We start from the raw sequence: 16405 nt of genomic DNA, 5'->3' as shown, positions 1-16405 counted from the left end.
TTTACATACAAAGAAGTGCGCAATTCAAAATCGGGTCTTTGGGCTTTTTTATTTACATATTAAAGACACTGAACATATTTTTTGTTTTTGAAAAATCATCATGGTTTATAAAATAAACGCCGTCAAAAGAGGCCGCTAGCGTCGCGTATGTCTTGCTGGTGTACACGATTGTGGCTGACTGGAGTGACTTAAAGCAAAAATACAAATGGTTCTTAATCTGTGATAGTTTGGCTAAGGTAGTACCGGTGGATTTTAAAAAATATCAATTTTTAAGAAAATGGCGCGACTTTGAAAAAAAAATCGAATTTTCGCCTAAAAATCTAACATAAAATCGATTGCCAAAAAAAATCTAGTGATTCTTTTTAAAAAAGACTAGGTAGTATCATAAAGGCACCCATGCTGAGTATAAAGATATTTGATTTTTGTCGATCGGATAAAAATTGTGGACGTTGTGATGTACACCAGCTTGAAAAATAGTGTTTTTCAGAAAACGCGTTTTAAGTTTTGGTACGAGAAATCTTGCAATTATTAGCTTATTACTTTAATCGGCAATGCCTGGCCCGTACAATTGTCCTTCCAAATTAAGGTCCTCATCATCTTTGGCCTTTTTATTGGACATGTCAAGTCTCCGAGCTGCTTTAGCTTCCGCAGTCATGGCGCGCTCGGCTGCGCGGATCCGCCGTTCATCGGTTTTTATGCAAAAGTTGTAGCAGATGGTACCGATCGTTAAGTTAAGAACTTGCATAATTTCCAATACACTTTTTAGGCCATCGTTGAAATTGCAAACAGCAATATTTGCAGCAATATCGATCGCCTTGCTGCTGTGGACCCCTTTCGGCGCTATAGACCACAGCACAGAGTTGAAGCTCTTGTTGTTATTTTGAGTATATCCGCCAAGACAGCGGGATAATAAATCGTCAGAACTTAATTCTTCGTAGATAGGCTTGACTGCTTTGAAAACTTCATCCTGAAATACTTGACAAACACAAGAGAAAGACAGCGAGCTCGGTGAGCGCCCCGAGGCCCTCTCTCCGCGCTAGAGGTAACACACAAGCATAGCTGTTTTCGACGTGAAATAAATTCAAGATCGCTTAGGCGTTAATGGGATCATATTCTAGACATCTTAAAGTATCATTTAAGTCAATAAAAAATTTTTTTTTTTTTTTGAAGTCGTAAAGGTGTTATACCCCCTTAAGGTATTTTCCCTGTATTGTCTTTTATTAACATCACCTCTCGCATTCACTTTCCTCGAATACCTGAGATCGCACGAGGTCCAGTCCTGGGTCAAAAGGATTAAGTTCCTTGACCCAAAAAGTAGGACCGACGTTCGCACTGTTCAGCGGAACAGGTGTCATAGCGTCCTTTCGGATGTTGACCCATATTCCGGGACTGAAAAGGTACGTACGACTTACAGTTCGCCTCCGCGCGTATACCTGTGAGATTGAGTCTAACCGTCCTTCCACGCCCTCTCCATTTTCCCTCATTATCTCCTTGACCAAATTTTCAAGGGTTTGGTAACACTAAAGAAGAAAAACATGCAGAGATATGTGATAAGAAAAGAGGAACCTATGATAAAGTTTATGAAGGAGATGAAAAATATTTGCAAACGGAGAAAATGAATGAAAACATGATGGAACAAATCGAACAAATGAGGAAGGAATGGAAAAAAGGAAAGTTGAAGAAAGAAGAAGAAAAAATAAAGAAAAATAGAACATAAAAAGGAATAAACTGGAAAGAATAAAAAAACTAGAATGAGAAAAGAAATGATAGAGGAAGGCGGAGAAACAACATAGTAATCAGAGGCATAAACAAATGGAAGGGTGGAAACAAGATGGAACAGCAGGTTGTAGAATTCGTTAAAGAAAAATTGAGGGTAGAGGTGAAAGTAAGAAAGGCGTTTAAGGTACAAGACAGGGAGAATAAGTGCACGCATAATAGCTGAACTAGAGAGCTGGGAAGAAAAAAGAGAGGTTATAATAAGAAAGAAAGAGTTAAATGCAGGTATATTTATAGATAATAATCTGTTAGATGAAGGAAAAAGCTAAAGAGGAGAAAGAGAAAGGAAACAATGTGAAGGTAAGCTATGGTAAGATTTTGTGAAAGATAAGTGGCTACGCTGAAATGAGAGAGAGAGAAGAATAGAAGAAGACAGAGGAGGAAGAAGAGAATGAGAAAAAGAAAAGGATAGCGGGGAAGAGGCGAAAAGAAGATTAAGAATCTGTTTTTGGAATATTGCGGGACTGTCTAATAAATGTGAGGAAACGTGGGAATATCTGGAAGAATTCGACATCGTAGAATTAATGGAGACATGGATAGACGAAGAAAGATGGGAGAAAATTAAAAATAGATTGCCGAAAGACTACGAGTGGAACTATGTGCCGGTAAAGAAAGAACATAAAAAAGGAAAAACAAAAGGTGGAATATTCACTGCAGTGAGCAAGAAAATAAAGAATATAGAAGTTAGAGAAATAAACGAAGCAGCGATGTGAAATGGACTATAATGGAAATAAATGGAGAATAATAACAGTGTATAATTAAGAGGTAGAAGAACAATAGAAAGATTGATGAAACATATTCAAGAAAAAGAGGAAGAGTATTTGATAATAGAAGGAGATTTGAATGCAAGAACAGGTAGTGAAGGAGGACCAATAATAGAAAAAGAAAATGAAAAGAGAAACAAGAATTGGAAATCAATAGATAAAATAATAAACAAAGAGGGTCGTAGACTAATAGGAAGTATAGAAGAGAGAGAATAGACGATACTAAATGGAAGCTTCGAAGAAGAGGGGGGATGGACATATATAGGGGAGAGAGGATTTTCAGTCATAGATAGATTACGTGATAAGAAATGATGAAGCATGCGAAGAAATCAAAAGGGTAGAAAAAGGCAACAGGATAAAGTCAGATCACATCCCATTAGAGATAGAGTTGCGATGACCAAATAATGGAGAAAAAAGATAGGAAAGAGACGGAAGTGGAAATAGAGAGAAATGACTGGACGGAAAAAGGACATAAAAAGCTGTTTGAGATCGGTAATTCGAAAAAAAGGTAAGAATTCCTTCGGTCGACCGACAGTAATTGTTATTGAATGCACGCACAAGGCGAGCTCGTGATTTCATCTCGAGCCTGACATTAAGCTTCGTCAAAGTCAGGGATTCATTGTTCTTTAGTCTTTTCAAAACAATTCGGTTCACGCAAACAGGCATCGGCAACGGACCATCGAAAGTTCTAGAACAATTCAATTCGCGCACGCGAGCGCCGCGCTCCGACGAATACGTCACGCGCTGTCACCAATCCCGCGTACGGATTTTCTGTCGCGCATGACTGTTACGTTGAACGTCGCTAGAAAAGAATCGAAAGCGCCAATCAATTTTGTACAACCAATGCCACGTGATAATTACGATTGTGACAAAATTTAATTGGATTTCTCCCAAGAAGAAAGCCCGGACCGGAAGCAATAAATGCTTCGATCTCGCCGGTCCGCGGGGCAGATTGCTTAGATAATCTACACCGCTTATACCGTTTACACCGCTTAGAGTTCTTAGACTTCTTAGAGTTCTTACTTCTAAAAGTTCTTCGAGTTCTTAGAATCATAGTCTCGCTATTATACCGCTTCGTAAAATCGGCGTGCTAACCGCTTAGTGGAATCGCGATAAAACGAATCTTTCCGAGAAAATCGCCGAGATTTCCCATCACCGCGATTCCGAATACAATTTTGGAAAAGGTGACTGCATTTGATATTTTGTTAATCTAATATTTAATTAATTATATTTTTTGACTCTGTAACTGATTATATTAAAGAAAATTCTTTTGTTAAATTAAAAGAAACGGAGTTCTCTTTACTGTCGTGCATCATATCAACCTTGTGCCGTTCTCTCACTCGAATCTTTCCGCGCGGTGCATTCTCGCACAAAAGCTATCAAGAGAAGTGTAAAGAATGGAGGAGCACACGGGAAGATACGGAGGGCATTTGGATGGAGATAAAAGAAAAGATTAAAAGTGCGATCAAGAAAGATAAAAAGAAAATACTCTCATGGAAATTAGGAAAGAAAGTTAGTATCATAAAGAATGGAGAGGTATGAAAAGAAAGTTAAGAAAAGAACTGAGAGAATTAAAGAAAGGAAGAATTAACAGAGAAGATTATGTGATAAAAAGGAAGAATTATAAAGAATGGTGTGAAGTACAGAAGAAGAAGCATGAGGAACCAGAAGAAGAAAAGACAAAAAAAAATAAGAAGTGAGAAAGAGGCATGGAAATATATAAACAAGTACAGAAAGAAGAAATCAGAAGGGCCAAGCAAGAATATGAACTGCTGGAGGGATCATTTTATGGAGCTGCTAGGGGGCATGCGGGAGAAAACGACTCTGAGTCTGGAAAATGAAAAGGAAAAGACAGGAAGAGAAAAAGTAAAAGAAATTTCAAAAGAGTTAATAGAGAAATGAGAAAGAGAGAAATGCTGAGAAAATTAAAAAAAGCAAAGACTCCGGGAGAAGACGAGATAGAGAATGAGGCATAGAGATTTATGTTCAAAGAAATCGGACAAGAATTCTGGAAATGATTAACAGAGTACGGAAAGGGGAAGAAATACCATTAGATTGGAACAAAGATTTAATCTGTTCTACCTATAAAAGAGAAAAAGAGAAAAAAAAGAAATTAAAAACTATAGAGGAATTACATTAATGGACACAATATAAGATTTACGCGACTATCCTAAACAGAAGATTTGAAAAAGAAGCGGAGGAAAAGCTGAAGGAAGGACAATATGGATTCAGAAAAGGAAGAGGAACGATGGATGCAGTCTACATAATAAATTACGTGGTTAACAGGAAACTGAGCAAAAAAGAAAAGATGTTTGCCTTTTTCGCGGATCTGAAAGCTGATAATGTGGACAGATTCGATAATGTGGACAGGAAGCTGTTAAATGAAATGATGAGAAAAATGCAGATAAAGAACAATCTCAGACACTGAGTTATGGAGACGTATAAAGAAACAAAGAATATAGTGAAAGTAGGTAATAGAAAATCGGAGGAGTTTTGGACTGAAAAAGGCCTTAGATTAGGATGTTCGCTAAATCCGAGAAGAATCAAGATATTCAATTCATTGGTGGAGAGTATAGCCCTGTATGGAGCGGAAGTGTGTGGCTGGCAGGACGACAATAGACTAGACGGGATAAAAAGGAAGTACGTGAAATGGATTCTAAAACTGGACTGGAGAACACCTAATTATATACTGATAGAAGAAACAAAGATAAATGAAATCAAAATTAAAGCAATTAGAAGAGCAATAAAGTATGAGAAAAGAATAGGGAATTCGAGGAAAAAGTTAATAAAAGAATATATAAAGGACTTGGAAAAGGATGGTAGAAGAAAAGAAGATGACTGGGAAAAGAAGAGACGAGAAGTGCTAGAAAGAGCAAAAATGAATAAGGAACAAATAAGAAGTGTAAGAGGCAGGAAATCAAGGTATAGCAGAAGATCTCAAGAAGAGACTAGAAAGAAGAGAGAAAGAAGAAAGACAAGTAAAGATAAATGACTCAAGCATATACAGGGTGGGCCATCTATTGGTACGTTTTTAAAAATGCGATCAAATGAGCATACATTGATATTTTTTATTAATTTTTTTTTTGTTGTGAAGCTAAAAGTATCCGCGTCAAGAATGAAAAACGATTTCGTTCATGTGGCTCCCTCTACTGGCCTTACAGTATGCCATTCGGTCACCCCAATTATTAATGACATTTTGGACTATTGTTTTTCAAAGCTGGAATTGTCTCACACTTTGGGCCACAGCCTCAATATTCTCGGGTGTGCGCACTGTCCGAGCTCTGGGACCACTTCTGTCATCCACTAACATCCCTTTCTCACGAACTTTCCTCACCAATTTGCGTATAGCTCCTTCGGTGCTCCATATTTCTTTTCAAAATTCGTACAGTTTCGGCGACACAGCACTGACTTTGAAAATAAGTTTTTAAAATTTCAAAACGCTCTTCAAGAGAAAACATGTTGTTTCGTGCCGCGGACGGTATGACTAATAAACTGTCAAAATTTCGGGTCTGTAGCTCGTTCGGTGTTGCCATACGACGAAATTCAAAAACGTACCAATAGATGGCCCACCCTATAATAGCAATTATAAAAATATATGGTCAGAAAAGTTACCAAAATACTTGGAAAGCAAAAAGAGGATGAAAGATAGAAGTTTAATAGCAAGATTCAAATGTGGGAACAAAACAAAAGGAGCCAGTACTGGAAAAAAAGGCCAGTACTGGAAAGAGGACAAAGAAAAGAGATGTAGAATTTGTTATACTGCAGAAGAGAATATGAGCCACATACTCAAGAAGTGCAAGGAGATAAAGAGTGAGATGCTGATGGAAGAATTTATAGGAGTAGAAGATAAAGGGATAGAAATAATGAAGAGAATAGATAAGGCAAGAAAAGAAGCAGAAGAGAGGGAAAAAAACAAGAGTGAAGATTTATCCTAGATTGCTACACCAAATAGATTAGAAAGCAAAGTTTTATATAAGTATAATTTTAAGGGCAGATCCAAGCAATATGTACAGGGTTGGCCATATTCGACGGAAAGATGTTTTTTTTTTCAATCATGGGAAAGAGATGTTAGATCGAGTAACGACGTTTCCCATGATTGAAAAAAAAAACATCTTTCCGTCGAATATGGCCAACCTGTATAGGCAATTATAAAGTACCAAAGTCACAAGTATAATAGTTATATGTAAGTACGTTATATAGGAAAGTTTGAAATGTGTACACTTTTTTGTTTTGAATGAATAGCTTTTATACGTTTATTTCAAGTAATTCAAGTATGTATATATATATATATATATATATACATATATATATATATATATAGAGCGAGAATAGAGCTGTGTATGAGGAAGATATGATGTATTGCAACCGCACTCACGAGCGTGGCGCAACTTCGTCGCGCATTCACAGCTAAGATTTTCTTAGGCAACGGATGACATTAAACGAAACGCGACAGAAATGCGTCCTCACGCGGCCGCTCTTAAGGGCGACACACAATCACAAAACAATAGTCGGGCACCAGGTACGAGCGAGCGTGTCACTCTTTCTTAAAATTACGCGATCTTTTCTTTATGCAATATTCGAACGAGCTGTGAACGTCGATGGGCTCTCAACCGGTAGCTCAGCCTCGGAAATGGCAGAGGAAGCGGTTCGTGGTCGAGGATAGCGAATCGTTTGGAGGAGCGAATAGGGACGACAATAAAGTACACACAAATCAACAATAGCAAAAGTAACAAATATATTAAATAAGTCTTCGACATTTACATCTGCCAACAAAATCGGGACAATAAGCTCTACTTGAGCGCGATAACGGATTCACGCAGACCCCGAGGCTTTACGCTAGACGTATCAATTTCGTTAGATTCCCGCGACACGAGCTCACGCCACACAGGGATACTCTCGCGAATTATATGAACAAGACTTCGCCGCCTAAAAAATACTATGGAATTCGGCAACGATTGTAGCGTGGACACGGCATAACTTCGTGCGCGATCGCGGGGTCTCGCGCTGCTGAGATTCAAAGAAAGATCGAATACATGCAAACTCGACACTACGATAATTCCGATACGACAGAATACGCGCAATTACTAATTGCTATCATAAATTATCGTTAATTGCTATGACAGTGGGCCGACGTCCCAATAGACATGCAGATCTTATGCTACAGGCTTCCGAAACGACAAGATACGCGATAATATTACAGTATGGAACTTCAACGCAAAATATGATCCGCGACCAAAGCTTACAATGAATGACGAGGCTGTGGCCTTGGAGGACGCAGTAGGATTATCCCGACGGTAAGGGACCGTTCCGGGAGGCGACACGCGTATCCGAATCCCGCGGAAATCTAATGCACGGCAATGCCACGTGCGCTCATTGTAATACGCCCGATAGGATTCCGATAGAACTACGCCTCTCGGATGCGGAAACTGGCGATTGTACAGTTGTGACGCTCATCTCATCGTGATTCCCCCGCAGGTACTCGTCCTGATCGTCTCCAGAATGCTCTCGTTTCTGCCGCGCCCTGTGTCCCTCCACGTGCTTTCGCCAAGCTGGCCACAGCACAAGTGCCGGACGCTAATCCTCGCGGGGCTCGTTATCCCCGCGAGGGGGCCTTATCACGCCTGATTGGCTCCGCGGCTCCGCTAATCGCGGGAACCGCGTCATGCCCGTGTCGCATGTCCTGGCGCACGAAATTCGAGAGGCTGCAGGATCTTTTCGGGCCGCCTCGAGACCTCGAGGCGCCTATTCGGAGTTCTCGCCATCCTTGGGGCGTAGAGTGGCCATCCCCGTCCTGCCATTCCAATTCTCGGTCCGCCTTGTGCTTGGAAGAGGATACGATAGAAGATGCCTTGCGACAATGAAAAGGGCGCAATAATGAATGATATCACCTGCGACCCGGGGTCGGATGTCGTGCGCCCCGGCGGATCCGTCAGCAGCGGTCGTCACTCGACTCTCATTCCTGACCGTCCTCCTTCTTCTCTCTTCACAGTCCGGTGAGGTGGCGTCAGTCTGTCAAGATCGCGGGAGTCGTCAGCCTCTATGACCCTCGGTATGGGAATACACAGAAAAAAGAAAACGGCAACGCGAAACGCACAAGACACGCAAATAATGTCGCGGAAAAAGCGCAGGTGCGTCCGCCCCCCAAAAGGTGGAAGGACTCAGAACGCTAGACTGCACTGTTCGATCAGGCCATGCGGCCCTTGTGACGGACGGAAAACGTCACGTCACAGTATACAGAAGGGGGATAGGAGTGTTATTAAATTAAAACAAATGTACAAAACAAAATTAATGTATACTGAAAATCATCCTAAGTCGCAAAGCAAGGATTAAAATTAATAAATAAAATAAAAATATTCAATATTCACTTGCCAATATTACAATAAAAAAAAAGAAAAAAAGAAAAGATGGTATAATTTAACATTAAAATAGATATATGTATAGAGTTACACAAATTTTCCAGCAAAAATTGGCAAATTTTAGCGTAAATTAGATTATATGCACAAGAATATCTTTCAATGAATACCTAAGTACTTTAGTTGCATTATTGTAAGTAGGCATAACAAGGAGCACGAAAGAATTCCGGAAAGGAAAACCCTATCTTTCTTTCCTACTTCTTAATGACATAAGTTATAAACTTATACGGATAGCAAAATGCTAATCCTCTTTATATGTAATACATGTATATGTATCAGGATATTGACATTTACTTGTAAAATGGAAGGACGAAAGAACTGAAAAGGCGAATTTCAAAAACGTCCTATTCTTTCCTGCTTCTCTAATAAACCAAAGGACGCATATGTAAGAAATAACACTTAAATGTGAATCCAACGTTACCATGTAATCAAATCCATCAAGTTGTCGAAAGAAAAGGTCGATACCTTTTTTTTCTCTCTCTCTCTCTCTCTCTCTCTTCTCCCTTTTTTGCAAATGTTGCGTTCTCACACCTCAATATTTGTCTAAGGCTGGGGGTGATACGTCCTACAAATGCCACGATTCTTTTCTTTGGCTCCACGTCGCGACTATGGTTGGCGTCTGCGAGACTCGAGCGGAGCCTTTTGATAACGGTCTGACAGAACTGAAAACTCGTAAACGCCAATCAACCCCGAAGGAATAATAACCTTAATGCAGGCCCGAAAAGAAGCAAGATTGCAAAAGATATTATAAATACTGAAGTAACGCAATAATAAAAATCTAAGCTTTGTCATCCCAGACTGACCAACAATTTCATTTCAGGAAAACAGGCGCCATGTCACGTTTAAAAAATCATAATCGCATGGGATAACTTCCCACGGTAGCGTTATCTAAGATCAGACTCGCGACTGACAATGATTGCCCTGCATGCAAAACTAGTTGTGCACGGTAACCATCTGTTTACCTAGCCATATTTTCCGCGAGGATAACAGAATTCATCCATCTGGAGCAATCTTTCCTCTTTAAAGAAAAACGTAAATCACTTCTTTTCTTCTCGAAACTACTCTAACGATGCACTTTAGATTAACAACGATAGGACACTATAAAAATCATAAATCTCGCGTGACATTGCATCCTAGACAAAGGGCATAACGCCCTTTTTTCGGGATATAAATAGAGGTCCCGCGGAAGCGCAGAGCATCAGTACAAAACTCAAAATCATCCGGTTCACGTCAGTGAAGTTCGCGAGTTAAACCATTGTCAAGATCAACTGCGGGCAGTGCGGAAATCCTACCAGAACCCACGATAATCACGCTAGTTCGCGTTTTTACACGAGTGCGAAGAGAAAACGATAAATTGTGAGCAAATCGTCATTACGATCATCCAGCCATACGCCACTGCGACTGCCCTTCTGGCGCTCTCCATGGACAATGAACCTCCTCGTTCACATACCAATCGGTAGCCATCCGAAATCTCGTGGTAAGACTTACTAGTAAGCTAACCAGTAAGTCGCCCTACCATTCCTTCTGGTTCATCCACACGTCTCCCCGCATGAGAACAACATATATATACACTTATATGCGTTTCTGACGAAATATATATATATTTTATTCTTCGGATTGTAGTGCGCACTAGTACGTTAATTAGAAAACGGAGACGAACTACTTCCGACGTCCGGAGGAGTAGGCGGAACCGTCCGCATGGCTAAGCCATAACCGTGCCGCCACAACCGACCGATGACCAATTTCTCGAGGTCTCCTACTCAACTCCACATCAACATCAGACACAACCTCTAGACCTCACCTCTCTCCCTGTCATCGATCTCGCCATCCGAGAAATCTTAGATTATTCCCCTCCTCCTCTCGAGGAACGATTCCCTCCCCCTCCTCCTCTAGAGGGATGATTTCCTCTCCCTCCTTCTCTTGAAGAAGGATTTCTTCTCCCTCCTCTTTTAAATCAGCTCCCAACTCCTTCTCAATTGAATCCTGAACAGATCGACTGGGATCGGCTATTTAGACTATATTCGTCCCCCTCCAATGAAGGGGATAGAACAGTCATAGTCTATATCCCAGGGAACCCCACCCCTTACACCGTACAAGCACCTCACTCGATGTGCTCCTGCACCACTTTCCTCGCCTCCAATAATTTTTTCCTCTTTTCGTACACACACATAACACACACACACACACACACACACACACACACACACACACACACCTCCATAACGTATTGAATATATGTACAAGGATAAAATTTCTTATTTTTATGTAAAAAAAATATTTATTATGTATAAATATTTTATATAACCTTAATATTCCTTTTTTTATTATTGTATTAATAAATATATAATAAGTTAGTATATTTCCCTAGCTCATTTATTGGAAATCACCTCTCGCATTCACTTCCCTTTAAACATCTGAGATCGCACAAGGTCTAGTCCCGGGTCAAAAGGACTAAGTTCCTTCTTAAGACCCAAAAAGTAGGACCGACGTTCGCACTGTCCCTCGGAACAGATGTCATAGCGTTCCTTCAGGATGTTGGCCCATATTCTGGGACCGAAAAGGTGCGTGCGACTTACAAGTATTTGCCTCTGTGCGCATATCTATGAGAGTTTAGCCGTCTTTCCATACCCTCTTCATTCTCCCTCATTATCTCCTTCACCGAATTCCTAAGGATTTGGACGTAATATTATCATATGCTATGCAGCATTTTATATTGGAATGTTATCATACTTTTTAAGATTTTACTTATCGGATGTTATCGAATGCTATATAGTATTCTAATATAATATAAAATGCTATATAGTATATGATAACATCTAATAAATAAAATCTTAAAGAATACGATAACATTCTAATATAAAATGCTGCATAGCATACGATAACATCTGCTAAGTAAAATCTTAAAGAGTATGATAACATTATATATATATATTAGGTGTTGGAATTAATTCGTAGCGTTTTACAAGTGATGGGAAGTACTTTCATTAATGTATTTTTTAATGCTCATGTGAAATAAATAACATTCTTTCATTAAAAAACGCTACGAATTAATTCCAACACCTAATATATATATATATATATATATATGTATATGTATATTAGGTGTACAAATAAGTTTCCGCCGTTTTTTTATCAAAAATTAAGCATTTATTGTGAAAGAACGATACATAATGTTTTATTGAAAGTATTGTCCATCGCTAGTCACTACTTTTTCCCATCTTTCTGGTAGCATACGGATACCACGTTGGAAGAACGCTTCATCTTTTGAGGCTATCTAATTATCCATCCAATTTTTGATATCTTCATATGATGTGAAGTGCTGCTCAGACAGGCCATGCGCCATCGATCGAAATAGATGGTAATCGGAAAGGGCAATGTCTGATGAATGCGGCGGGTGGGGTAGAACTTCCCAATTGAGTGTTTCCATATAGGTTTTGTCCGGCGCCGCAACATGTGGTCGAGCATTATCATGCAGGAGAATAATTTTGTCATGCCTGGAGTAGTAGTGGGCGCATTTTTCCTTGAGTGCTCAGCTCAATCTCATCAATTGTGTTCGGTAGAGAGCCCCAGTAACGGTTTCGTTCGGTTTGACCAACTCATAATACACGACACCAAGTTGATCCCACCAAATACACAACGTGAGTTTTTTTCCATGAATATTCGGCTTGGCTGTCGATATTGAAGCATGGCCAGGTGATCCCCATGATTTCCTCTTCTTTGGGTTATCGTAGTGGATCCATTTTTCATCACCAATGACTATACGATGTAAAAAATCCTTTCGTTTATGTCTGACAAGCAGCATTTCACATATGGAAAATCGGCGTTCAACGTTTCTCGGCTTCAGTTCATATGGAACCCAAATCCCTTGCTTTTGAATCTTTCCCAATGATTTCAAACGATGTGAAATTGCTTGTTGAGTCGCTCCTAATGTAAGTGCAAGTTCTTTTTGCCTTTGGCACGAATCTTCATTCAATAATGCTTCCAATTCTGCGTCTTCGTACACTTTCGGCCTTCCGCTACGTTCTTTGTCTTCGACGTCAAATTCACCGTTCTTAAATTTTTGAAACCACCACGACAACTTCTCTCACTTAAAGCCTCACCATATGCTTCTACAAGCAATCGATGAACCTCAGCTGCAGATTTCTTCAAATTAAAGAAGTAAATCAAAAGTTTCCTCAAATGACGCTTATTCGGCTCAAAACTCGGCATTTTCGCACAAAAAAATATATGATGCTGATACAAAATCACTAGTATTTCAAGATTATGTTATTGACAGATGTCCAACCTTACGATATAATGTTTTACATCAGACAATTTTAACCATAACTTGCTAATGAGGCCGTCTTTTGTCAAACGGCGGAAACTTATTTGTACATCTAATATATATATGTGTGTGTGTGTGTGTATGTGTGTGTGTGTGTGTGTGTGTGTGTGTGTGTGTGTGTGTGTGTGTGTGTGTGTGTGTGCTTAACATTTGATTTACTTTGATTCACTGCGATCCTGGAGTTGTAAAACGGATCAACTGATAAAATAATACAATAAAAATAACAAAAATTTTAATTTAAGTATATTAATTTTTATTATGTTTATTTTTAACACTGAAGATGACCTGATCAGGTTCGAAACAATTGTTATTTATTATTTGTTAGATCATGACAATTATATTTGTTTCTTATATTTACTTTGTTGTTATTTGGTTCATAGCATTTCTAAACTTTTATTTTTAAATGATGAAGAGTTCAACAGAAGTTAAAAATGAAATGATTTCTCGATATTTGGTGATTAATTATAAGGTATAATTTCATTGGGGAGCGTAGATTTTATATATCATTAATATAAATATTTGCTCTATCAAAATCATTAATTCGTAAGATATGAGCCCTTGAATAAATTTATTAAAAGTCAATTCAAGAGTTCATAAGTAGTAATACTAGGCGAGTTCTAACCCAAGGGGCTAGAATAGAGGGGAGCGCGGGGCGCGGGGAGTACTTGTAGGCGCGGGATATTCGTAACGCGGGGAAGGAGGGAGAAAGGTTCCGGCGCTATTGATGTTACGTAAACATAGGACCATGGTCCTTATTTTTGTCGTCACTCGCCGCTCTCTCTCCAAAAATGCATCGGTAATAAAGACTTGCATGTTAGAGAAAGATAGAGCGCGACGGAGCGTATAACGTGCTATGAGTGAAAAAAGGATGAAGAAAGGAAGAATCAATAGAGTACAAGTTTCTTTTTTTACGACACAGTTTTTTTCAATATAGTTTTTCTTAGCGCGTCGAGGCAAAGGATGGGAAGTAAAAGAAAATACATACATAATAATGTTTTATTCACACGCGAACAAAAATGTTTTATTCACATCTTATTACAGTTTTCGTAGTTATTAAAAACTAAAGCTAATAGTTCGCAATCGATGAGTTGATGTCCATTGAAGATGTCGCTATCACGTATTATGTTCTCAGATGCGATGTTGGAGAATCGCGTATACTTGATATCTACCGTATCGAGCTAATCGTTCGAACGTTACATCGATACATCCGTTAAATTAAAGTCAAACATACAGCGTAGCGTCGTTTCGGTCATCGTAATGCGTACGGATGAAGAATCGAGACGTATGAGCGTAGCATCGTTCAGCATGCAAACACTGACGGTTAGCGGTCCAACGCTTATAAAATTATCCTTGTATTCGTTTCGAAACATCTTGTAAATATTCCCTCGCTGCTCGTAGAGGTTCTTCCACATTTCGAGAAACAGCGATAGTCCGCGATGATCTCCAAGGGCGATCTCCACGTAACTCGGTAGGCCAACGTTGATTCCAATTTCCAAAAATTTGTAGTCCGTATTCGTCAAATCGTAACGCCTGCTCAGTAAACGCACCGTACGATGTTCCGTACTGTGTACATACATAATGTTAAAAAAACGTTACTTTTGTGTATAGAACGTTGAAACTTACATGTTATATTTCTTCTTCACATCATACGATGCACTGCTCTCTTTAGCGAAATACATTTTTTCAGCCATTCGTACAAGTGGGTATCACAAGACTGATTGCATCCGCGTAAATTGTGACGTAATACTTCTGAAATCGATGAGAAAAGGTAGGTTCTCCCCCTCTTTCCAAGAATTTCGAACATGTCATGACACGTTTTATCAAGTCTTTCTACATATTTTCTTTGTCACGAATTTATACATATGTTTATACGTACATACGTTTATATATTCGTTTATATATACATACTATACGTTCATTCATACATTTATACATACGTATATGCGTTTTTATGTACATACATTTATATATACATACGTTTATACATACATACGTTCATTCATATGTTTATACATGTGTACATACGTTTATACATACGTTCATACAAACGTTTATGTATTACAAATGAAGAGAAAAGAAATACATAATAAATACGTTAACGTAAAAATTTTTATTTAAAAAATTCTTTTGCAATCACCAGTTATATATTTTCAATACATTTTGCGCAATTCTTAACATGTTGTCCACATCGTATAATATTAGTATAACATATAGATTAGATAAAAATTCCATGTCTTCGTAAACTGCATCCAAGGTCTCGATGTACATGCATTCTCGCTCATCGTCCAGAAGCAAGTTCCACAGCCATGTTCGTTTCTCGCGTCCCTTGACATACACAACAGCATCATCTTCAAATACAGCCATCGTAATTAGACGTTTCGTTGTACAGGATCGTCCCGTCCTCCCATTGCAATCCATGGTGATAAGCAATCAACCAGGAGGCGCAAGACTTGTCGGATCTTGTCAAAAATTTCCATGGCACGGGACTCGTAAAAATATAATGCGTGAGAACGATTCCCTGTTTCAGCACCGCCACTTCCTTCATGATAAATTTCTTGTTAACGATAAATCCTTGCAGATCCACGAACGCATGGACATGTTGTCGAGAAGACTGCGACATCGATTGCGACGTATCGTGTCAGAAGTGCACTTAGGTGATTTTGCGCACAACATTGGTCAATGGATTATACTGAGCTATACGATCGTGTATGATGAGACAATAGGCAATGTTGTATTTGCGGGCACATTCTCCTTGCAGTCAAATTCTATGCGTAGTCCACAGTGGCACTCTTGACGGATTCGTTTTGTCGCGAGCAATCAATGACCACAAAAGGCCCTTTCTCGACAAATGAGAACACGTTGAGTAGCGTTTCGAAGCAATCGATTCCATAATGTACTTTACGAAAACGTGCGTACATATTAAATAGAACGGCGTATCTATTTTTGTCAAAATCCAGATTTAAATCGTCGTACGGATAAAACATCGAATTTAGATAAAGTTTCACGTTACTCAAATTACAATCGTCGAAATGCGTCGAACATGCTAACATCTCGTGACATGATATTCTTTCGACCGGTCTGCAGAGCAAAGATAACATATCGAGGCTTCTCAAGCTGAGTCGCCGTTT

At 39.1% G+C, this 16405-nt stretch overlaps 2 protein-coding genes and 1 long non-coding RNA gene across 3 annotated transcripts in view; 2 read left to right on the top strand and 1 right to left on the bottom strand.

Annotated features, from left to right (window-relative positions):
- LOC147910691 (uncharacterized) overlaps positions 1 to 16405 on the top strand; it is a 94731-nt gene that overhangs the window by 10523 nt on the left and 67803 nt on the right. The gene's annotated exons all lie outside the window — the stretch shown is intronic.
- Positions 31 to 4200, bottom strand: LOC147910695 (uncharacterized). The gene is made up of 2 exons (XR_015544067.1): positions 541 to 4200; positions 31 to 187 (listed from the first exon to the last, which is right to left on the bottom strand). It is a non-coding gene; the product is annotated as an uncharacterized LOC147910695 (long non-coding RNA).
- On the top strand, positions 4841 to 5538 carry LOC147910694 (uncharacterized). Its single transcript, XM_087402771.1, has one exon. It carries the CDS (start codon positions 4972 to 4974, stop codon positions 5530 to 5532), a length of 561 nt encoding a protein of 186 aa, XP_087258897.1. The 5' UTR covers positions 4841 to 4971; the 3' UTR covers positions 5533 to 5538.

Source organism: Acromyrmex echinatior, chromosome 2 (genome assembly GCF_024713525.1).
Source record: "Acromyrmex echinatior isolate Ae372 chromosome 2, ASM2471352v2, whole genome shotgun sequence".
NCBI lineage: Eukaryota > Metazoa > Arthropoda > Insecta > Hymenoptera > Formicidae > Acromyrmex > Acromyrmex echinatior.
Note: the sequence above shows the minus strand (reverse complement) of the source record. Positions and strands in the feature narration are given on the sequence as shown.

Bases quoted from the DNA above. Each gene is read 5' to 3' on its own strand.
- LOC147910694 (XM_087402771.1), top strand. From the start codon at position 4,972: ATGGAGACGTATAAAGAAACAAAGAATATAGTGAAAGTAGGTAATAGA.